This window comes from Dendrobates tinctorius, unplaced genomic scaffold (genome assembly GCF_039654945.1).
Source record: "Dendrobates tinctorius isolate UK_male_01 unplaced genomic scaffold, ASM3965494v1 ptg000181l, whole genome shotgun sequence".
NCBI lineage: Eukaryota > Metazoa > Chordata > Amphibia > Anura > Dendrobatidae > Dendrobates > Dendrobates tinctorius.
The window spans coordinates 1,076,689-1,101,299 of record NW_027361848.1 but is presented as its reverse complement, the minus strand read 5'-3'; the positions used below and the strand labels follow the sequence as shown (position 1 = coordinate 1,101,299).

The 24,611-nt window shown below is 49.6% G+C and overlaps 1 protein-coding gene across 1 annotated transcript in view; it reads left to right on the top strand.

Annotated features, from left to right (window-relative positions):
- LOC141054931 (pecanex-like protein 2) overlaps positions 1-24,611 on the top strand; it is a 2,173,030-nt gene that overhangs the window by 1,377,924 nt on the left and 770,495 nt on the right. The window contains exon 21 of the mRNA XM_073551818.1: positions 1,934-2,042. Coding sequence (XP_073407919.1) covers positions 1,934-2,042 — 109 coding nt within the window. The remainder of the gene's footprint in view (positions 1-1,933; positions 2,043-24,611) is intronic.

The following is a 24,611-nucleotide window of genomic DNA, read 5'->3' as shown; positions in this document are numbered from 1 at the left end:
TTCCATGTTGCTTCTGCTACAGTGAAACACCTGGAGGATTATGAATCTTCTTGAATGTGGTTTTGAGTAGCTTGAGGGGTGCAGTTTTTGGAATGGTGTCACTTTTGGGTATTTTCTGCCATATAGACCCCTCAAAGTGACATAAAATGTGAAGTGGTCCCTAAAAAAAATGGTTTTGTAAATTTTGTTGTAAAAATGAGAAATCGCTGGTCAACCCTTATAACTCCCTAAGAAAAAAATTTTTGTTTGTGCTAATGTAAAGTAGACATGTGGGAAATGTTATTTAGTATCTATTTTGTGTCACATGTTTCTCTGTTTTAAGGGCATAAAAATTCAAAGTTTTTCGCCATATTTCCATTTTTTTCATAAATAAATGCAAGTTATAGCGAAGAAATTTTACCCCTATCATTAAGTACAGTGTCGGACTGGGGTGCCAAGGGCCCACCAGTAACACTGACTTTGGGGGCCCACTTTTCACCTGCATACAAATATTACTCGACCCTGCTTCACAAATGTACCTATATCTCTACATAATAATAAACTTGGAAGTTTGGGTAATAAATGATGATATTGTCAGGAACACTGCACTGCACTTGCTCACTGAGCCAGTGCGCGTGTCCTGAGTACAAAGACTATGCACAAAGATACCTGCGGAGTGGGGTCTCAGTGGTGACAATGCATGCTCCAAGCTCACAGGACCTGAAGCATGTGACTGCTGGGGGTGTGGCCTCAGCACCACAGAGCCAGGAGCTGCAGGGAAACTCCTAGAAAGGTAACTACTGGACAATGTAACCAAGGGGCATAGATAGAGACAGAAACCAGATCAAGCCGGGTCAAAGCACGAGAAAGTAATACAGTACCAAAGGGCTAGACAGAATGGATAGTCAGGACATAGCAATGGATCAGAAAACCAGAACGGGCAATAGACGGTACAATAGGGACAAACTGTAACGGAGTAACAATAGCCGAGCCAGGAGGTCAGAACCGGAAAAGACAATAGTGCCAAAACGAGAAACGGAGTACAGAGTGAGGGAACGGACCGGGTCATACACGGGAAGCAAACAAGCAACGCAGAATACACGCACACCAGGGGTCAGACATACCAACACAACAGTATAGCTGACAGAGAACCGTGGTAAAGAGTGAGTATAAATACCCCTCCCAGATCCAGAAAGAGGCCACGAACACTTAACCCTGTGAGTGCAGGGCAAGAAGCTTGTTCAAACCATGACAGATATGTTGCTTTTTTCTGGACAGAGTGAATCAAGTGAATTATGACAAGTACTGCCCATACAGTGAGGTTGAGGGCCCTGATTTGCACAGGGGCCCACCAGGGGATTCCCCTGTTCCCCTATGGGCCAGTCCGTGCCTGAGTACAATATGTCACGAGAAAACAATCTCAGAATTGCCAAGACCCGTTGAAGCATTCCAGAGTTATTACCTCATAAAGGGACAGTGGTCACAATTGTAAATATTGGCTTGGTCATTAACGTGCAAACCACCCTTGGGGGTAAAGCGGTTAAAGAAGTGAAATGCTGCAGCTTTAAAAAACACAGAAGGTTTCTGATTCAGTCAGGAGCAAAAGTCAATGTGTGTGCATGAGATTTCTGAAATCTTATAGCTTTTGCTGTACGATAAAATGCAGCTGAAAATTTGCATTAAAAATGCTGCAAAAATGCAATGTGTGAACATAGCCATAGACATGTCCATTTTTTTCTGGTATCATGGATGACAAGTGCCTTTACAAGTCTATGGGTCCGTGCAAAACGTGTACAGAACACAGATGGCATCTATGTGTTGTCCACTTTTAACATTGCAAAGGATAAGAGAAGGTTTGTAATTTATTTCTTACTTTATCCATCTGTGAAAATTACTGATGACACACTTTGGGTAAAAACATAAATACTAATGACATATATTTATTCTCTCCTAGATATTCGACCTTCTTCGAAAGCTACAGTATGTCTTCACATATGTTGCACCATGGCAAATAGCTTGGGGATCATCATTTCACGTATTTGCCCAGTTTTTTGCTGTACCCCGTATCCTTTTTATATGTGAACATAAAAACATTGAAACTACAAAAGTAGCTAATGATAAACTATAAACAGGCAAAATTCAATGTACAATTTAATATGCACAGTGGGTACGGAAAGTATTCAGACCCCTTTAAATTTTTCACTCTTTGTTTCATTGCAGCCATTTGGTAAATTCAAAAATGTTCATTTCTACAGTAATGTAGAAATTTTTGCAAATTTATTAAAAAAGAAAAACTGAAATATCACATGGTCATAAGTATTCAGACCCTTTGCTCAGTATTGAGTAGAACAGGGGCTGGACAGACATCTGACTGGGATGATTTAGCGAATCCTGCTTTGAGCAGGGGGTTGGACCAGATGGCCCAGGAGGTCCCTTCCAACTCTACGATTCTATGATTCTATGATTCTATGTACTTGGCCGCATTCATGTTTCCTTCAATTGCAACCAGTCTTCCTGTCCCTGCAGCTGAAAAACACCCCCATAGCATGATGCTGCCACCACCATGTTTCACTGTTGGGATTGTATTGGACAGGTGATGAGCAGTGCCTAGTTTTCTCCACACATACCACTTAGAATTATCATCAAAAAGGTCTATCTTCGTCTCATCAGACCAGAGAATCTTATTTCTCATAGTCTGGGAGTCCTTCGTGTGTTTTTTAGCAAATTTTATGTCTTGCACTAAGGAGAGGCTTCCGTCGGGCCACTCTGCCATAAAGGCCTGACTGGTGTAGGGCTGCAGTGATACTTGACTTTGTGGAGCTTTCTCCCATCTCCCTACTGCATCTGTTGAGCTCACCTACCTTGATCTTGGGGTTCTTCTTTACCTCTCTCACCATGCTCTTCTCCCATGATTGCTCAGTTTGGCTGGATGGCCAGGTCTAGGAAGACTTCTAGTGATCGCAGTGATCTTCCATTTAAGGATTATGGAGGCCACTGTGCTCTTAGGAACCTTGAGTACTGCAGAAATTCTTTTGTAACCTTGGCTAGATCTGTGTATTGCCACAATTCTATTTTCTGAGCTCCTTGGCCAGTTCCTTTGACGTCATGATTCTCATTTGGTCTGACATGCACTGTGAACTGTGAGGTCTTATATAGACAGGTGTGTGCCTTTACAAATCAAGTCCTATCAGTTTATTTAAACACAGCTGGACTCCATTGAAGGAGTAGAACCATCTCAAGGAGGATCACAAGGAAATAGACAGCATGTGAATTAAATACAAGTGTCTGAGCAAAGGGTCTGAATACTTATGACCATGTGATATTTCAGTTTTTCTTTTTTAATAAATTTGCAAAAATTTCTACATTTCTGTTTTTTTTCAGTCAAGATGGGGTGCAGAGTGTACCTTAATGAGAAAAAAATGAGCTTTTTTGAATTTACCAAATTGCTGTAATGAAACAAAGAGTGAAAAATTTAAATGGGTCTGAATTCCTTCTGTACCCACTGTATGCAAGCCAACATCTGTGTTAGGCTGGTTTCACATTAGCGCATTTTATGCGCACGCACGGCCGGGGGTAGCTCCGCCCCCGATCCGGCTCTCTGCCCAGCGTGCCCGCCCCTTGCCTGTAGCGCCGCCTCCTAGCGGACGGCGGCGCCTGCGATCGGCGCACCCTATCTTTAGCATAGGGTGCGCCGATCGTGCGCAGGTCGTGCGCTAGTTGCGCTTTGACCTGCGCTGCGCACTTATGACGGTGCGCCGTGCGCGCCAAAATCCGAAAAGTTCGATTTTGGCGCGCACGGCGCACCGTCAAAAGTGCGCAGCGCAGGTCAAAGCGCAACTAGCGCACGACCTGCGCACGATCGGCGCACCCTATGCTAAAGATAGGGTGCGCCGATCGCAGGCGCCGCTGTGCGCTAGGAGGCGGCGCTACAAGGAAGGGGCGGGCACGCCGGGCAGAGAGCCGGCTCGGGGGCGGAGCTACCCCCGGCCGTGCGCGCGCATAAAATGCGCTAATGTGAAACCAGCCTTAGCAATACGTGTATGCATACAGTAACCCAGTTTAAGGCTGTGTGTCAACCATGAGCTTTTGGAGAGTTTTTTATGTTGCATATTTTCGCTGCGTCAAAAACGCAGCATCTAACAGTTCCAGAAAAGATTTATAGGTCTCTTCTTGGTGTTTTTTTTTTTTTTATATACTTCCTGGTATTTGGCTTTGACAAAGCTTTATTTATACAGTCATGTATGGATTACTAAAAATGCATGTGTGTTTTTTACTTACTGACTTTGCGCATATAATGTATGTCTATTTCATACATGTCACCTGGACCCGTAGAAGCGAGTAATCGCAAAACGGCCGTTGTCCGGCACCTCCCTCCCCTAGCATTCCTCTAACGTCCTGCATGTCCACACATCTATTAATGGAATTTATGTGAAATAAAGACGCACAGTTTTTCAGCTATATCGGTGAGTGCTGCATATTTCTTCTTTTTTCGCTTCACATTGAAATATTCATGTTTTTTCATGCAAGCACCTCCATTTTTTGACTGAATTATATGCCGCAATACTTCAGATAAATAGCTCCGTCTGGTAATGTGGTGATTTGTGTGCCCTAGTATGCCGTTCATCTGTTTGCTCTTTAATGTATGTCTATGACTATGCGAAAAATCTGTACAAAAAATTGATCGTACCCACATTAGAAATTGACATGTTGTGGATTTGGAAATACCACCACAGGTCAGTTTGCGATGAGTTAGAAAAATGTCCTTGAGATTTCTGTATATCCCATCCACTTTGCTGCAATTTTTTGACACAGCAACAATACACAGCATCAAACACTCACCAACAACTCATAATGGGCACACAGGCTTCCTGTCATTTATTTCATTATGGTATAAATTTTCCAGAAGATAATGAGCATGCTCAAGAAGTGAAAATCCAAAGTATGCTAGCTTTTTCTCACTGATTTGTTTCTACTAAATGTTGATGAGGTTTTGAACACATCATCTGCATGTACTGGACAATATTCTGCTGTGAAATTGTGGTGCAAAAGCAGCACCATTAACCAATTATGTGGCTCTTGTGGTGTAGCAACCACTGTGTCTGCTAGGGGGCACTGTGTGGAGGTTCCAGGAGAAAGGATGAATGGCAGAATATTGAATGGCTGTTAGGTATCTCAAAGTGGGTGGCTTTGAGATGGAGACTTATAGGTGTGTGATCAGCAAGGTCTTTGCTGAGATGCTGATTTAATATGAGAGGGAGAAGTCTCCAGGTAACTAGAGAGATGGGCGGGTCTGGTTACCTATAAACCCACCCAGAGGTGGGTCTGAAAACGCCTGTAGTAAGTAAAAGAATGTGTGAGTGTGTGAAGGACCTGTAATGAGGTCATAGTCACGTGACCCGGTGGGCGTGGCTATAGACCATATAATGTGGCCAGGGTAGGTCACATGTGGTGAATGCAGGGGCCTGGTTGGTCCAGAGTGGAAGGTCCCGTGCGCAGGATTGTCTCCTGGCTAACAGCCTGTGTGTGGCTGTGTGTAATGGCAGCCAGAGCCTGAAAGTTCCCTGGAGGGATATGGACGTCTGCAGCATGAGTGACGGAACCATATGGAGACCCTGACGTGGGTGAGATAAATGAGGCTAAGAGAGCCTGTATGCTGGACATTGAAAAACCTGTGTGAACACTGGGTTTACAGAGAGAAGCTGCATAATAAACTGCATGGACTGCTATGTTTGATGGAAAACCCGGGCCGGATGTGTTTTGTTCGCTGCCAAGCGAGAATTCCCCAAGTAAATGACAGCGCTTCCTCACATTAGGTGGAGAAAGCTTTGGGCATTGTTGTAGCCTTGTTGCTGGGAGCAGCGGAAGAGGACTGCAAAGTCGGTTGCTAAGGGCAACGCTGAGCCAGGAGGGCTGACGGTTGGGGAAGCCACTGCCCGGCTGTGGTTCTGGAACCATGGGGCGACCTAGTGAGTAAGGCACTGTCCGGATCGGTGAGCCCAGTGCGGCCATTTCCCCAGGAGAAAGAGACTGGTGTTTACTAGGATACCTCTGCTGTAGAGGGGTCCGAGAACCTGCGCTGCCAGCAGGTGACGGTCATGAAAAGCGTGTTTTTTTTAATGACCAGGATCAGTGACAAAGAGACTGGTGATTGCTATAGGATGCCTCTGAGGAGAAGAGGTATCCGAGGACCTGTGTGGCCGACACAGGTAACGGACAGGTGTTCGTGTTATACTGACCTGGCTAAGTGGGAGTCAAGAAGGTGACAAGCGGCTTGATGTGGCTCAGTGGGGTCACGAAGGTGACAAGCGGCTTCCGGTAACTCGGTGGGGTTACGAAGGGGACAAGCGGCTTCCGGTGGATCGACGGGTCCACGAAGATGCCGTAGCAGGAGCTGCAGTGACTCCAGCCGCTGTGTGTGAACAGCAGCCGGTGCTGTCGGTGATCGGTGACAGCAAGAGCTGTGGTGGTGCCAACAAGGACTTGTGTGGTATCGTTAAGACATAAACTGTGTTGTGTGAACTGTGGTCAGGAAATCCCAAAAGGGGGCGGTGGCCCAAATCGGGGTGGTAGCCCAAAAGGGGGTGGAGTCCCAGAAGGGGATTTGTTGCTCCAAGCAACAAATCGGAGTGGTAACCCCAAAAGGGGTGGAGTCCCGGGAGGAGGCGGTATCCCAAATTGGGGTGGCTCAGAAAATGGCAGCACTGGTTGATTCAGTGGGTATGTCTGCAGTACCGCAGTGTATGTGTATGTCTAGGGAGGAATGTGAGATATCCTTTCTGGGTAGTAATGATGGGCCCCAGGTGTGTACCGTGATGCTGTACCAGGAAGGAGTCTCTGGTATGCTGGACTCCAAGAGTCAGGTGACTCTGATGGGAACTCTGCTCATTTTACCTCTGACCGAGAAAAATGTCAGAGTTCGCTGCATCCACGGGAGCATTGTGAATTATAAGGTGGACAGAGTCCTGATTGAGATTGTGGAGGACACAACACAGGATCCGTTCCTCCCACGTCACCAATGTGACGTAACTACACAGGCACAGCTCTCCGGCGCCCCCTTGGTCTCTCAGGTCAGTAAGGGAACTGCACCTAGAGCAAATGGCCGGCAGGGAGGATGTCCTGTTACCCGCTAGGTATACTAAGATTCGTGATCAGAGTAAATGCATCGGCCCAAGATTAATTTTATAGTTTAATTGCCTTAAGGGTGCACTAGATAATTACAGAAATATACAGAAAGCTATACAATGGAATTACAGTGGATTTGCAGTCAGAGTAAAATATAACAATAAGGGTACAAGACTTAGAGATATTAAGCTGGAGGTCAATTTACCAGATTGTAGGGTGCATGTGGGTGTCGGGAGCTCTGCAGTCCACAGGTACAAGAATCTTAGTTGCCGGACAAACCCCCAAAGCACGGGCCGCTGCTCCCCTTGGCAGGTCTGTCCCCAGTTCCTTCTTAAATCACCATCGTCTGGTTCTTCTGTGTGAGTGTCTGTCTCTGCCATGGGCTGCTAGTTCTTAAACACGCTAGGTTCCTCCCCCTGTGTCAGAGGGTGGGCTAATAACCTCCACCCTTTAGCTCTCTGCAGAACTTATTCCCAATTTCTAAGAAAGGGGTAACTTTCAACAGCATTATCGGATCAGGACATGAGAGGTACCAGTGAATGCTGTTTGTTTTGCCTGTCGTGTGGAGAGCAAACATGGCCCCATTGGGTCGCTGTGGAGGGCCAATCTATGTATCTCAGGTCCCAGAACCCTCACCGACTCAGGAGTCACACTGCCAGATGCGCAATTTCCTCAGGGTCACTCGGATCTTTTTCTTGAGTCTATAACACGAAAGATGTGCTCATAATCCATGATCCTAGGATGGAGCCAGAGAGGCTGGGAGAGACAATGGATGTGTATTTCTGTGTCTAGCTGGCAGGTACCTTCTAATTGAAGCCCTCAGGCATCTTCCTGCCCCATGCTGGTGTGACTCCTTACCTAAGCTTTGAAGTTCTGTTTTGGGCCTTATCTCATTATCATACTAAAAGGCCTTGCTATTCAGCATTGGAACACTAAATCCTGCTTTCTTCAATATGCTTACAGGCCCTGGGGGGGTAGGAGCAGTTAACTCCTTCATCACACCTCCCTGCTTTAGAGGGCCCTAGGGGGTATCACATTCCTGTGTTCCTCCATGCCCCCTTCCGCACCCTCACCTTGCCGGGACAACCGATCTGCATTACCATGGTCCCTGCTTCTTTTGTGGCGAATGGTGAAGTGATACTGTTGGAGAGCGAGGCTCCAGCGTAGCAACCTCCCATTCATCCCTTAGACCGTGTGTAACCAGCTGAGAGGGTTGTGGTCTGTTTCCATGGTGAATTGGCGTCCGTACAAGTATGGCTGCAGGGCCCACACAATTGCCAGACATTCCTTCTCCATCGTGGAATAGGCCACTTCCCTCAGCAGGAGCTTCCGGCTCAGGTACAGAATGGGGTGTTCATGGCCCGTAGTGTCGACCTGGCTGAGCACAGCACCGAGGCCGAAGTCGCTGGTGTCGATCTGCACTATGGACGGCCGCATGAAGTCGGCTGCCGGTAGTACAGGAGAGCTAGAAAGGGCGGCCTTGAGCGCCTGGAAAGCTGTCTCGCATGCGACTGTCCAGTCGACTGCGACGGGCAGCCTCTTCTTGGTGAGGTCCGTCAGGGGCTTGGCCAGGGCACTATAGTGTAGAACAAACCTCCTATAGTGCCCAGCAGTCCCCAAGAAGGACATCACCTGCTTCTTGGTCCTGGGGGTGGCCAGGATGTGATGGCATCCACCTTCCCAGGCTCTGGCTTCAGAGCTCCCCCACCTACCCGGTGTCCCAGGTAGTGGACCTCACTCATACCCAGCTGGCATTTCTCCAGCTTAATGGTCAAGCCTGCTCGCTGGATCCGCCCGAGCACCTGCGCCAGGTGCTCTAGGTGATCTTCCCAGGTGGGACTGAAGATGGCAATGTCATCTAGGTACACGGTCACATACCCTTCCAGTCCCTCGAGCAGCGTGTTGACCATCCTCTGAAAAGTGGCAGGGGCATTCTTCATGCCGAATGGCATCACCGTGGACTCGTACAGTCCGAATGGGGTGATAAAGGCAGAGCATTCCCGTGCCCCAGGGGTCAGGGGAATCTGCCAATACCCCCTGCTCAGATCCATGATGGTCAGATACTTGGCCCCGGCCAGCTGATCGAGCAGGTCATCGATGCGCAGCATTGGGTACGCATCGGTGACCGTCACAGCGTTGAGCCCCCGGTAGTCCAAGCAGAACCGCGTAGTTCGGTCCTTTTTAGGGATGAGGACTACAGGCGAAACCCACGTGCTGTTGGACACTTTGATCATCCTCAGCTTCAGCATCTCATCTATCTCTTGGCGCATGTGCTGCTGCACCTCAAGAGAGACCCGATATGCTGAACGCCGGATCGGGGGTGTGATTGCTGGTGTCCACGTCATGGACTGCTGTCTCAGTCCTTCTGGGCAGGCTGCTGAACAGCTCCCAAAAGGGGTGTAGGGTGATCCCCAGCTGGGAACGTTGGTCCTCCAAGAGCTGGTGGCCATCCCCCACATCCTCGATGGATCCACCCGCCTTGGCTTGGGTGAGCAGATCCAAGAGGGTTTCTACCTCTCCTTCCTCGGGAAGGTTGCACACTGGGTGGGCACAAGCCTCCCGCTCATGATGGGCCTTCATCATGTTCACGTGGAAGGCCTTCCACGGGCGTGGTTCAGGGTGACCAGATAGGTGACAGCGTTGAGCCGCTGGTGCACGAGGTATGGACCCTCCCAGGCCGCCTGAAGCTTGTTTTGAGGTATGGGGACCAGTACCCACACCTTTTGACCCACCTCGTAGGTCTGCTCACAAGCATTCTGTTTGTACCACCGCTTCTGGTCATCCTGGGCTTGGGCCATATTGTCATGCACCAGCCGTGTCAAGGTCATCATTCTGTCCCGGAAGCGCACGACATACTCAATGACCGACACTCCAGGGGTGGCCAAATCCCCTTCCCATGCTTCCTTCACAAGAGCAAGGGGCCCCCGTACACGTCGCCTGTACAGGAGCTCAAAGGGGGAGAGCCCCATTGAGGCCTGTGGGACCTCCTGGTAGGCAAACAGCAGGTGTGGGAGACACTGCTCCCAGTCTTTCCCTTGGGAGTCGACCAACATCTTCAGCATCTGCTTTAAGGTGCCATTGAACGGCTCACACAGGCCATTGGTCTGTGGGTGGTGCGGGCTGGCTACCAGATGTTGCACCTGTACCTGCTTACAGAGAGACTCCATCAGCTGCGACATGAACTGGGTCCCTCAGTCGGTGAGCATTTCCTGGGGAAACCCCACTCTGGAGAAAATCTCCAGTAAGGCAGTGGCCACTTTGTCAGCCCGAATGGATGACAAAGCTACCGCCTCCGGGTACCGGGTGGCATAGTCCACTACCGTTAGTATGAAGCATTTCCCGGAGTGGCTGGGAGTGGACAGAGGTCCAATGAGATCCAAAGCCACCCTCGAGAAAGACTCTTTGATGATGGGCAGAGTTACCAGTGGGGCTTTGGGGTGCCGCCCCGCCTTCCCCACCCTCTGACAGGTGTCACACGAACGGAAGTAGGCAATCACCTCGGTCCTCATTCCCGGCCAGTAGAAATGCTGAGGTAGCCTGGCCCTGGTTTTGATGATCCCTAGGTGTCCGGTCATGGGAATCTTGTGTCCGATCCGCAACAATTCTGCCCTGAATGGATAGGGTACCACTAACTGTTGGTCCCTGGGCCACGCCTCCGGTGAACCCGGCTGGACCGTTACCCGCTACAGCCGTCCCTGGTCCCAGACCACTCGCTTGTGGTCAGACTCCAGGGGAGGCTGTGCCGTCTGCTCCTTGAGAACTTTCATGCTAGCATCAGCTTCCAACGCTGCCTGAAATCCCTAACTCGATGTGGCAAGAATTGACGAAGCGGCCACATCCTCTGTCAACTCCCAGAGATATGTCTCCTGGTCTGACTCGGCAGCCACTTGGTCGGAGAGGGGGAAACTGTCGGACCTCCGCGAGGCTCCTTGGGCTCCGGCGCTCCTACTTCTGATAACAGCGGCCACGCTCGCTGAGACCACAGGTAGCGCCTGCTTCCCCTCGGCCCCTGACCAAGTCGCCGGGTCAGGCAGACTTCCCTGGCCTCCTGACATCCTGAATGCGGGGAACTCCTGCCCTGGGGTCTTACCTGGTGGCTCCTCTCCCGGGACGCCCCCTCCCCACATGGCCTGTTCCTCTTTCTGCAGAGACCCTAGACTCAGCAGGCTGGATTCACTTAGGGGCTCTACACTGCCCATAGCAGCCCCTCCCTCCACCTCTGAGCTCTCTCCTGCAGTCTTCTCACCTGTCCTCACTGTGAGCCCTGTGTGTGTAGTGTCAGTGCATGGCTTACCATCAGGTTTCACTCCCTCCTCCACTGTTGGTGGCACATTCAACACATTAACGTTAGCATTCACAGTAGAGTCATGACATTCTTGGGGAGCCGGACTTGGGGGTTCAGTGGCCACATTCTGAGACACTAGCCACCCCAAATCATTCCCAAGCAACACATTGGCAGGAATATTTGGCGTTACTCCCACCTCCCGCATTCCCCTCCCGGCGCCCCAGTCCAAAAACACCTTGGCGACGGGCAGCGCCGGTTCAATACCTCCAATTCCGGAGATGGAAAGGGTCTTCCCAGACACCAAGTCTTGAGGGGACACCACCTCAGGACGTACCAGGGTTCGTTCAATGCCTGTGTCCCGCAGTCCCATGACCGCTGAGCGGCCGATGGTGACGGGTTGGTAATTGTCCAGGGACCTCCCACCACCCCCTCCCACACACAAAACAGTGGACGGATTCTGGGACAGGGATGGGGCCTTATGGCGCTGGGAACACGCAGCCTTAAAGTGTCCCGGCTGGTTGCAGTGATGACAACGTCTGGGTTCTGCTCCTGGCCTGGAGAGGGCAGCAGGGGGATACACCCCTTGAACTCTGAGGGCTGGGGGGACAGGGGCAGGATTGGGCTTACCCCCTCTCCAGGTGATGCTGGCAGGCTCAGAGGTCCTGTTGTTGGCATACTCGTCTGCTAGGGCGGCTGTAGCAGAAGCCCCCTTTGGTTTCCGGTCACGGAGGAACTGCTGGAGGTCCTCTGGGCAGTTCCACAAGAACTGCTCTGTGACGAACAGTTCCTGGACCTCCTGGTGGGTGGTGAGCTCTAGACCTGAGGTCCAGTGCTCCGCAGCTCTCAGCAATGCCCGCATGTGGTCAGTCCAGGTGTCCTTTGAGCCCCGCTGCAGACTCCGGAACTTCTTGCGGTACGACTCCGGGGTGAGGTTGTAGTGCTGGATCAGGGCCCGCTTGATGCTGTTGTAGCCCTGCTCCTCCCTGGCAGGTAAGTCCCCCAAAACTTCCAGGGACTTACCCCTCAAACGGGGGGGTCAGGTACCTTGCCCACTGATCCAGGGCCAGATGGTGTTGGAGGCAGGTTCTCTCAAAGGCCAGCCAAAAGGAATCCAGGTCTCCATCCTTTTCAAGCAGGGGGAAGTCCTCCGCCCAGACCTTGGAAGCCTTGGTCCCTGGTGGGGCTGGAGCATCCAGCGGGAGCCCGTGCTGAGCCATCTCCAGTCGGTGCCAGCTCTCCGCAGCTTCACGGCAGTCTGCAGCACACGTTCAGCATGCTCACGCTCTGCCGCTGCTTGCTCACGCTCCGCTCCTTTTTCTGCCACCACCAGGAGTCTGTCATGGGCCTCGAGCTGTGCCATAGCCGCTTGGAACAGGGCCTCTGATCTGGACAGGCTGGGGTGGGCAGGTGGTGGACAGTCCACTGCGGGACTGAGCACGGGGGTCTGGCTCCTTGGGGAGCCCTGGCTGAGCTCCCCCTCGCCTTCTTTGGTATTGTCCTCCTCCACCTCCTCATAGACCATAGCATTGACCTCCCCCTTTGCCTAACGCCTGGTGCCTTCCGCCATCTTGGGAACCTCTGGTTACTGACACAGCTGCAACCCTGACCTCGCACACAACTTATATTTACACTCTGACCGTCTAGTGCTGGGCTGAACTTAGGACCCCAGCAGTGAAAGTTACCACTGGTAGTCTTTAGTGCCTGGGAGTAGGGGTCCCCCGCACACTATTACTCTGATCCCACCGCTGCCACCAATGTGGAGGACACAACACAGGACCCGTTCCTCCCACGTCACCAATGTGACATAACTACACAGGTACAGCTCTCCGGCGCCCCCTTGGTCTCTCAGATCAGTAAGGGAACTGTACCTAGGGCAAATGGCCGCCGGGGAGGATGTCCTGTTACCCGCTGGGTATTCTAAGATTCGTGATCAGAGTAAAAGTATCAGCCCAAGATTAATTTTATAGTTTAATTGCCTTAAGGGTGCACTAGATAATTACAGAAATATACAGAAAGCTATACAATGGAATTACAGTGGATTTGCAGTCAGAGTAAAATATAACAATAAGGGTACAAGACTTAGAGATATTAAGCTGGAGGTCATTTTATCAGATTGTAGGGTGCATGTGGGTGTCGGGAGCTCTGCAGTCCACAGGTACAAGAATCTTAGTTGCCAGACAGACCCCCAAAGCACAGGCCGATGCTCCCCTTGGCAGGTCTGTCCCCAGTTCCTTTTTAGATCACCATCGTCTGGTCCTTCTGTGTGAGTGTCTGTCTCTGCCATGGGCTGCTAGTTCTTAAACACGCTAGGTTCCTCCCCCTGTGTCAGAGGGTGGGCTAATAATCTCCACCCTTTAGCTCTCTGCAGAACTTATTCCCAATATCTAAGAAAGGGGGTAACTTTCAACAGCATGATCGATCAGGACATGAGAGGTACCAGTGAATGCTGTTTGTTTTGCCTGTCATGTGGAGAGCAAACATGGCCCCATTGGGTCGCTGTGGAGGGCCAATCTATGTATCTCAGGTCCCAGAACCCTCACCAACTCAGGAGTCACACTGCCAGATGCGCGATTTCCTCAGGGTCACTCGGATGTTTTTCATGAGTCCATAACTCGAAAGATGTGCTCATAATCCATGATCCTAGGATGGAGCCAGAGAGGCTGGGAGAGTCAATGGATGTGTATTTCTGTGTCTAGCTGGCAGGTACCTTCTAATTGAAGCCCTCAGGCATCTTCCTGCCCCATGCTGGCGTGGCTCCTTACCTAAGCTTTGAAGTTCTCCTTTGAGCCTTATCGCATTATCATACTAAAAGGCCTTGCTATTCAGCATTGGAACACTAAATCCTGCTTTCTTCAATATGCTTACAGGCCCTGGGGGGGTAGGAGCAGTTAACTCCTTCATCACAGAGATGAAAAAGGGGAGTGCCAAGGTGGTAGGATACCACCAAACTTAGTGCATACCTTTGAGAAGCGTCGGGACTTTGTCATATTTGATGATGTGGGGGAGGAGGATTGAGACGTTTCTACTGTGGGGCTAGCAGACACTGAGACGCTGATGCCTCCTAACGGGGACAGGCCAGACGTAGGGGAGACCGGAGAAAGAATGGCGTCGGACGAACTTACTGACCGGACGTCACCTGAAGGGTACAACAGTGTGAATGAGAAGGGTGTGGTAAACAAAAAGAGCAGAGCTGACACACGGACAGAGAGTGTCTTGAGGGTTTACCGTATGGTGTGGTGTGACTGTGACGTGTTATTGCCAGTAGCCACCACTAGGACAGAATCTAGTGGTGTGCTGACTGAAACTCGTGACAGGACCGGTGGTAACCTGATCGAGAAGATAACGGGAGTAGAGACACAGTCAGAAGGTAACTGGGGGGTTCACTCAACTGACGGGACTAACCCAGGGGTACCTTTTGACGATATAATTAAAGAAGTAATGGTGCAATACATACTGGCCAAAAGAGAACTTGAGCAGGAGACACAGTTAATAAAGGAGACAGTGAAGGAACATCTCGAGCGAGAAATTGTAATGAGACAAACGGCCGAGCATCGAGTGGAGGAGCTCGAGAAAGAAGTCTTGCAGCTCAGAGGTCACCTGTCAACGTGGCACAGCGCGAACAACACCTTAAGAGAAGATGTGGATGGGCTTGAGAAAGGAGTCTTGGAGCTCAGAGGTCACCTGTCAGTGTGGCAAAAGGTGAACAAGACCCTTAGGGAAGAAATGGAAGAACTCAGAGGAGTAGTTAAAAGTCTCCTGCGGGAGAAATTGGACAAAGACTTACCGCGGGTGACCGCAAGTGATAACAGGACAGAACGGCCAGTAGCCCTCGTGGCAAAGGGTCATGAAGTGATCAAATCGTGTGAAGTTGGTGAGTTAAGAACTGAAGAAGATAGTCACCCGTCAACTGTAGTGAGGGAAGTGTCCGTGGTAAAGCTAGAGCCTTCAGTCCAGGAAGAGAGCAACACCACAACCTTCCAGTTTGTGATTGATGTACCAGAGGACATGCAAGAAGCCTGTGCTGAGGAAGGTGTGCATGAGGCTTTCAAAGAAGCGGTCAAAGCGTGTAAGGTGCGCTGGGCACCTGAGACTCGGCAGTTGGTGATAGTATCGGACAGAGAAAATACATCAAACCGAGTAGCTGTCCTGAAAGAGATGCATCTACAATGTCTCCACACCAAACAGCGGGTCAGGCAGAGTAATGTGAAGGCTGCTAGACACCTAGAGTTAGCAAGGGAGGCCATGCATCAGCTGGGTTTAAGGAAAGATGTGGTGCCGGTACCCAAAGCTCTGATTGGGAGAATCATTGGAAGATCCGGGAAGGTAATGCAAGACCTTGTGAATATCTCCGGTGTGGTGAGAGTGAGGATCCCTCCTGATGATGAAGACCAAGTATCCAGTGAAGTGGGTAGGATTCCCATCCTGGTGGTTGGCTCCGTGGAGAACCTGAGAGACTTTCGGATGCTCTTGGAGTATCAAGTGGGGTACTTGCAAGAGATTGAGCAGTTGAGGTAGGACCGCCGGCGAATTAATAAAGAAGTACGGAATACCAGGTGGCGGCCGCCTGCAACTCAACAAGATGTAAGTGTTAGGAGTGGCGGAAGGCACTAAATAAAAATATAAATAAAGTGCCTTCGCCACTCGGAGTCCACCGTGCGGAGGATGGAAAACCGCAGCTAAGTGACGACAGAGCAATCTGGCGGTAGTATGCACGGGGTTAAACTACACCCAAAGTGCATAGCACAGACTCTGTTGAACTCACAGAGTCGTATAGACAAATAATAAATATAAGTATTCTGAACCTGTTAGGCTACTTTCACACTTCAGGTTTTCGGCGTCAGGCGCGATCCGGCGTCTTGCCGGAACGCCGGATCCGGCAAATGTTTAGAAAACCGGATGTGACGGATCCGGATTTCTGCCGGATCCGTCTTTTTCTTGACAGACAAAACCGGATCCGTCTCATCCGGTTCATCCGTTTTTCTATTCGTTTTTCGACGGATTACGCCGGATCCGGTTTTTAAAATTGACCCTTGTGGCCTTCCGAACGGGATTGGCTACTGGAAAACTATATATAGCATGTTCCTACAGCCCTTCTTTGACAGGTTGTAGAGGAGAAAGTGCAGGTTGGAGAGAAGAGCAAGTTATTGGCGAAGATGGATGTTGTCATTGGAAATATTTTGAAGAATTTGGAGGATTTTATAGCGGAGGCGAATCGTTTGAGGGTGATTGTTCTGGAGAAGGAGAGAGCGAGACAGCAGCGCATCAGGCATCGTAGACGACGTTTGTGGATCCACCCCATCACAGCCAAGAGAATGACGCGTGGGGTCTATTCTACACTCTGCATGGACCTTCGACGAAACCCGGATAAATTTTTTGGATATGTTAGGATGAAAATGGAGAATTTTGATTACTTGGTGGAGCGCATTGCACACCTCATAAGAAAAGCAGACACCTATTGCCGCTTCTCTGTTTCACCCACAGAGCGTCTGATGGTGACTTTAAGGTAAGCCACATGTATTGGATGTGATCGCATCAGAGCACACTTTCACTGCAATCTTGTTGGTGGTAGTTTGTATCTCCAAGTGTCATAGCTCAGTTTTGGTATGTAATGCTGTGATTTAAAACTAATTTATTGTTTTTTAATTCCCCACAGATTTCTTGCAACTGGAGAATCCCTTTCGTCACTGCATTTCCAGTACAGACTCGGAATTTCCACCATATCTGGAATAGTGAAGTACACATGCCGTGCACTGTGGGACTCCTTAGCTGAAGAGTTTTTACCAGAGCCCACAACAGAGAGGTGGATTGAAATTGCTGACAAGTTTCAACAGATATGTCAGTTTCCCAACTGCTTGGGCGCTGTGGACGGGAAACATATCCGCATTGTAAAGCCAGCTGGATCGGGATCGGAATATTTCAATTACAAGAAATATTTTTCAATTGTCCTCATGGCCATCGCTGACGCGGAATACAAATTTATTGCGGTTGATATTGGGGCCTATGGCCGCTCCAATGACTCTCAAGTTTTCAAACTGTCTGCCATGGGGCGTAAACTGTATGGAAACACCTTCCAGTTCCCACCACCTAGACCGCTGCCGCAAACATCTGGTCCACCTATGCCATTTGTCTGTGTAGGGGATGAAGCCTTCCAGCTGTCAGAACACCTTTTGAAACCGTACTCTAGCAGAGGATTGACAAGACCAAAACGCATTTTTAATTACCGCCTCACAAGAGCAAGAAGAATGGTTGAATGTACCTTTGGTATTCTGACAGCCAAATGGCGGGTCCTATTGACTGCGATCAACCTCAAGACACAAACTGTGGACGAGGTGATCAAAGCGTGCGTGGTACTCCACAATTTTGTTATCTGCAAGGAACCCATTTCCATTGAGGACACCTCTGAAGAAACCACCTTGCAAGATTACCATGACATTACCACTAGAAGTTCTGTGACGGTTTCAGTAATGAGGGACAATTTTGCACTATACTTTATGTCACCTCAAGGCAGAGTACACTGGCAGGATGACAGAGTGTGAAAGATTTGTGCCCAACCAAACTTGTGTACCTTCTGTACCAACAGTATATACCTTTGCCAACCAAAGTTGGCTATCTTGTCATGGTCTCTATTTTTAGCTTTAGGCCACAGGTGTGTACCTGGTTGTGTTTTATGCAAAGTATTTCACCTTTTAACAAAAGTTGTGTACATTGTTAGGAAATCACCAACAATAAACACAACTTTTTAGGTGAAACACAACCAGGAACACAACTGTGGCAAAAAGCTAAAATTTACCCACAGTTATATACCTAGTTTTGAATACCATTTCACCTTTTAAATACCCTGTATTTAACCTTTTTCGCCGCAGAAAGAAATGACAGACAACCAGTGTAAAATAATTTAACTTTTATTGAAAAATGTTTTTTTTAGTAAACTTTTTTAAAATTGTAATAAACTTGTTTAATAAAGCTTTGAAACTATAAAACTGAAACCATAAAACTGGTCATTTTTATTTAAATACACACATTATAAATCTGTGTAGTGTGTGGTGGAAATACTGCTGTAGGGGCTGCGGGACACTTCGACACTGGGAGTGTGGAGAGAGGACTGGGATCGTGGTGGGGAAGGAACAGTTAGAGGTGAAGGTGTGGAAAAAACTACAGAATGGGTGGACATGTGGGAAGCAGAAGAGGTGGTGGGTGGTGGAGTGGAGGGTTGGGCAGGGACTGTAGGAGCAGATGATGTTGATGGCAAGTTGTATGGGGAAGGAGTTTGGTACGGGGCAGGTTGCTGGAAGTGGGGAGATGTCTGGTACGGGACAGGTTGCTGGAAGTGGGGAGATGTCTGGTACGGGGCAGGTTGCTGGAAGTGGGGAGATGTCTGGTATGGGGCAGGTTGCTGGAAGTGGGGAGATGTCTGGTACTGGGGAGGTTGCTGGTACTGGGGAGTTTTCAGGTACTGGGGAGGTTGCTGGTACTGGGGAGGTTGCTGGTACTGGGGAGGTTGCTGGTGCTGTGGAGGTTGCTGGTGCTGTGGAGGTTGCTGGTGCTGTGGAGGTGGATGGTGCTGGGGAGGTGAATGGTGCTGGGGAGGTGAATGGTGCTGGGGAGGTGGATGGTATGTAATAGGAGGGGGAGGATGGAAAGTGGCTGGAGGGGGTGTAGATGTAATAGGAGGGGGAGGATGGAAAGTGGCTGGAGGGGGTGCAGGTGGAGGAACTACTGTGGTGGGAGTAGGAGGAGGAGGTTGGGAGGTAACTTGCTGGAGAGCAGCGTGGCATGAATGCATTACATGCATCTGCTGGGCAGGAGAGAGCGTTTCCATGCGCTCCACAACAGACCTGAAAAACGTGTGGTTTGGCGAAGATCTTGCTTCTGAATGCATGGTTTGCAGAAGTGTCTTCACCTCCGGAATGCTGGAGTTGATCTGCTGATAGCCTGTGGAGATTTGCTCTGACAAGACTTTTAGACAGTTCTGGAAAGATGCATTCAGATGCAAGAACTCTGGTGCATAAGTCTTTTCCTGACCCCTCTGCCGCTGCCGCCCAGTACCCGCAGGTGTACTAGAGGTGGCAGGGGCAGAAGGGTGGGGTAAAGGGAAAGCGATCTCCTCACCAGCAGCTTCATGTAATGTAGGCGGCCACGATGCTCCTGTGCTGGTGGATGGGACTGATGGGTCGAATGTGTGGGAAGGCTGGGAAGGTGCAGATGTACCGGGGAGGTCGAAGTCTCCCTCGGTGCCGGTCTCCTCAGGGATCGCCTCAGAAGGGTCCAATCGTGCAGGCTCCCGAGTGCTGCTCACCGTGCTGTGGAATAAAGAGAAAAAAAAAACAATTAAAATAGTGACATGGTATGGCCCTGGCTGAAAAAAAAAAGTTACATCTAAACATTTTTTTGTCACATGTGGTGTGTAATATTTACCTTCTGGTGAGCATTGTCTCCCAGAGGAACGACAGGGCTCGTGCGTACTTGTACTTGCTCCTGCGTCCTCCAGATCCACTCGGGGCCCGCATCTCTTTATTGAACTCCTTCTTGAAACGATCCCTCACAGACCGCCACTGCTTCACAATTCTCTCCCCTGAAACGAGAAAGGACAAAGTGGTTAGTATACAACATCAGTGTTTCCCAAACTCCAGTCCTCATGGTCCCCAGGGGTCATGTTTTCAGGATTTCCAAAGTAAATAGAAATCCTGAACACATGATCCGTGGGGACCACGAGGACTGGAGTTCGGGAAACACAGGTTTAAATCAAGCAACCGGTACTGTATATACTTACGCTCTTTAATCTGGGCCCGAGCTTCGAGGTCCTCCCAGCGGTCCACAAGGAGCGAACAGATTTCCTCCCAGAGTCGTCGGGTAATGATAAGGTCAGCGTGGCGGCGGTCAGCCATATTCCAGAGCGGCTCCCTTTCTCTGACGAGATCGATGAGGCGCTCCACATCAATCCCTCCATCCTCACCGTCAGAGTCGGGAGCACGCTGTGAAGGCTGTTAAAGAAAAAGACAAAAATAACATAATTAGCCTCCACAAAAGAAATGAAATAAAAAGTGCAAAAAAAAAAAAGCAAAAATATTTATACTTACACGCTGGTGACCGCCGCGTTGCTGTCGCCGACGACCCTGGGAGGCACTGCGAGGACCTCTTGGCCGAGCACCAGATTGGGAAGACTAGAGAAGAAAACAAAAAATGTTATGTCTTTGGATGTAGGCATTTGTTTGCTGTGTGTGGTCTGCAGAACATCGTTTTCTATGTGTTGTGTGTAGTGTGATGTTGTGTTTCTGCGTTTGATGCAAAAAACTTACCAATTGTGAGCCCACTCCAGGTGTCTGTCCACCCCTTCCTTCTTCTTCTGGGAGCTCCTCTTCATCTTGTGATTCCTGTTTTGAAATAAAAGGCAATGAATACACATATATTACAGAGATGATGGATTTTGGAAATAAAAACTTACCGTTAAACGCTGACGATGCGAGGGAGGGCTCCCAGAAGATGTGCTGTCTTCCTCATGGCCAGACTCCATGGCTGTGGGTGGTGTTTCTGCTGCTGCCATTGCTGCTGCATCTATTGGGCGGCTGTTGAATAAAGAGAAACAAAGGGCCAATGAATATCTTGATATTCCATAGCCCTAGTTTGGAGGAATGGGGGATTTGATAATTACCGTCTCTCATCTGCTGCTGGACTCCCCTCCCGTTGTTCAGCATGCTGCTCCATTTGGGGTGGTGCTGATGGTGCTGCTGCTGCAGATGTCTGCTGCCTTCTCCTGCTCCTGGTTCTTGGCTTGGGTGGCATGTTGGGTGTGGCTGAGGGTCCCATTGTCTTGCTTTTATATATGTCCTGTGGGCAGAGCTACTGAGCATGCTCAGACCAAAAAAACCGGATCCGGCGCATTGCGGCGCTCATAGGCTTTCATTGTATGAAAAAGCCGGACACGCCGGATCCGGCGTGTCCGGCTTTTTCGACGGATACAAAAAATGTTACAGTCACCGTTTTTTCCAGACGCCGGATCGCGTCACATTGCCGGATCCGGCGAAAATCGGATGAAACGCATGGCCATCCGGCTCGATCCGGCTCTAATGCAAGTCAATGGGGGGGAAACCGGATCCGGCATTGCATTTCGACGGATCCGGTTTTAGTCAAAAGCGCCGGATCGCGCCTGAAGCAGAAAACCTGATGTGTGAAAGAGGCCTAAGGTACACAGGAATTCAGCAGCACACAGATGGTAAATGGTCACCGGAGTAGTTAAAATATGACAGCACTACACCCGCAGAGACCTACCATGGAGACAAGTGTGCACAGCATTGCAACCGCAAATGCGCTAATAAACTGCTACTGCAGCGCGGCGTGGATAGTGCCGCCTAGTGACAACGCTGGTAATGCTGGCGCGATGTCAGACGCGAAGCTGCTGAGGTAGATGGAGCAAATGCGCGCTGGCGCTAGCGCTGCTACTTGCAGAACACAAACACTCACACAGACGTAGTATCAGAGGAATGTGGGTTTCAAATGAGTCATTCACCAGTCCAAGCATCCATCAACAAACATACAGCAGCAAGTATGAATATACTAGCGCATGGCGGAACAGCCATGCGCGCTTTTTATAGCGAACGGGACCTTCCGGAAATCTCCAAGGCTCCAGGAAGAGCCAATGGGATTCGACACAGGACCTGAGCACCTGACTCCCGAACTCCAATGGGAGTTCGTCCCATGAGCATGCTCAGTTGAGGGAACAAAGGACTTAGCCTCTGGAGAGAGTTGCCGCAGGGCAATCTCCTCTGCAATCTCCTCTACAGCAGGAAAGGCGCAGGAGACTGCAGCATGTGAGGATCTAGATTTCAGCAAGGGAGAGTCGGAAATCTGACTCCTAACAGTAAGGACCCGAAGAGTTCCGCCAAGAAGTGATAGGGCAGATGGCCGAAGAATGTCAGCAAGTGGTAGTTCGACTGGCAGGATGACGTTGAGAGACTGTAGTTCCTGTGAGATCCTAAATGAGTCCGACTCAAGCCAGACAGTAGGCCTGTTTAAGACTGATGACCGTACCAACCGGGGGAGCTGGTCGGGGAACGGAACAAGCAGAGAGAGGAATGTGGTGACTAGACAGTGTCTGCTGACGCAGACAGACTGTAACTGGAGGGTCAAAGAGCAGGACCGATATTCTGACCACTGGGGGCGGGGGAGGCCTAACGTAGAGAGGAGGCCGTATGACAGATGTAAAAGGTTCTCTCGACCTGTGGGGCAAGGTGTGATGAGTGCCCGGTCTCGAGAGCCTGATGTAATGTGTGTTCAACCCCACAAGTTTGAACAGAGGGGCGAGGTATGTGGTGTAGTAACCACTGTGTCCACTAGGGGGCGCTGTGTGGAGGTTCCAGGAGAAAGGATGAATGGCAGGATATTGAATGGCTGTTTGGTATCTCAAAGTGGGTGGCTTTGAGATGGAGACTTATAGGTGTGTGTGGTCAGCAAGGTCTTTGCTGAGATGCTGATTTAATATGAGAGGGAGAAGTCTCCAGATAACTAGAGAGATGGGCGGGTCTGGTTACCTATAAACCCACCCAGAGGTGGGTCTGAAAGTGCCTGTAGTAAAAGGCTGTGTGAGTGTGTGAAGGACCTGTGATGAGGTCATAGTCACGTGACCCGGTAGGCGTGGCTATAGACCATATAATGTGGCCAGGGTAGGTCACATGTGGTGAATGCAGGGACCTAGTTGGTCCAGAGCGGAAGGTCCCATCCGCAGGATTGTCTCCTGGCTAACAGCCTGTGTGTGGCTGTGTGTAATGGCTGCCAGAGCCTGAAAGTTCCCTGGAGGGATATGGACGTCTGCAGCATGAGTGACGGAACCATGTGGAGACCCTGACGTGGGTGAGATAAATGAGGCTAAGAGAGCCTGTATGCTGGACATTGAGCAACCTGTGTGAACACTGGGTTTACAGAGGGAAGCTGCATGATAAACCGCATGGACTGCTATGTTTGATGGAAAACCCGGGCCAGATGTGTTTTGTTCGCTGCCAAGTGAGAATTCCCCAAGTAAATGACAGCGCTACCTCACACTCTATATAGAACCTGACAGGTGATGCATACTGCCCCAACCATGAGCAGCACAGCATGTATAAGCCACTGCCATGTACTTTTGACTCTGAAACACTGTTTCATTTCACAGAAAAATATACTTTGAACTCCTTCACCACCAAGCCTGTTTTCACCTTCCTGAATAAGCCAAATTGTCCAATTCTGACCAGTGTTACTTTATGTGATAATATCTCTGGAACATTTAAATGTACTCCAGTGATTCTGAGACTGTTTCTTTTAGAGACACATTGTACTTTATGATAGTGATACATTTAGGTCAATATTTTTTGCATTTACTTGTGGAAAAATCAGAAATTTGTCGAAAATTTATAAAATGTAGCAATTTCAAATATTTTCAATTTTGTGCCCATAAACTTTATTTTTATGTTTTTACTTGGGGACATCAACTTTCCTGATTGCTGATCTGATACTCTGCAATGCTTTTGCATTGCAAAGCATTAGATGAGTGCCTTGCACACAGGGAGGAGGCATGTCCGCTCCTGCTCTGAGCAGGAACTTAAAGGCCACCGTACTAGGATGTCCCTACAGCCATCTTTTGATGTGGGGTCACCAAACAGACCACTGGCACAACACAATTGCAATCATGCTATGCCGATCGGAGCAGAGAGGGAGCTCCCTTCCTCCCTCTGCTATGCTGATCGATGTTGCTGTCATTATTGACAACAGCACCAGAAGGGTTACACTCCCGTGATTGACACTAGCACCGATCGCGGGTGTTTCTCGTGGGTGTTTCTGCATACAGTCATCTATAATAAATAGCTGATGCCCACTGATCACGCTGGCTCTGCGATTGAGCAGACACAATCGTCCAGCCGTACATGTAGAGTGGTTTGTGGGAACCCACCTCCAGATGCACCAAACATGAACAGTGGATGTTGTGAAGGGATTAATAGCCGCTAAGGACCGAGAAGCACTATTGACTAGTCATACAAGAGACTCCCTGCTGCCTTTCTCCCTGCCCGCTGATAATGATTGATACGTCTCTGCCTACATGCTAGGCAGACTCTTGTCAGTCACTGTCATAGCACTTTACTCAAAAATCAGTCGTCTGAATGAGGCCTTACAGTTACAGAAACAGTATAGTGCAGCCAGCTCAGATGCTTCTAGAATACCGACCACCTACAGCCGAAACAGAGATTGATTAGAATAACCC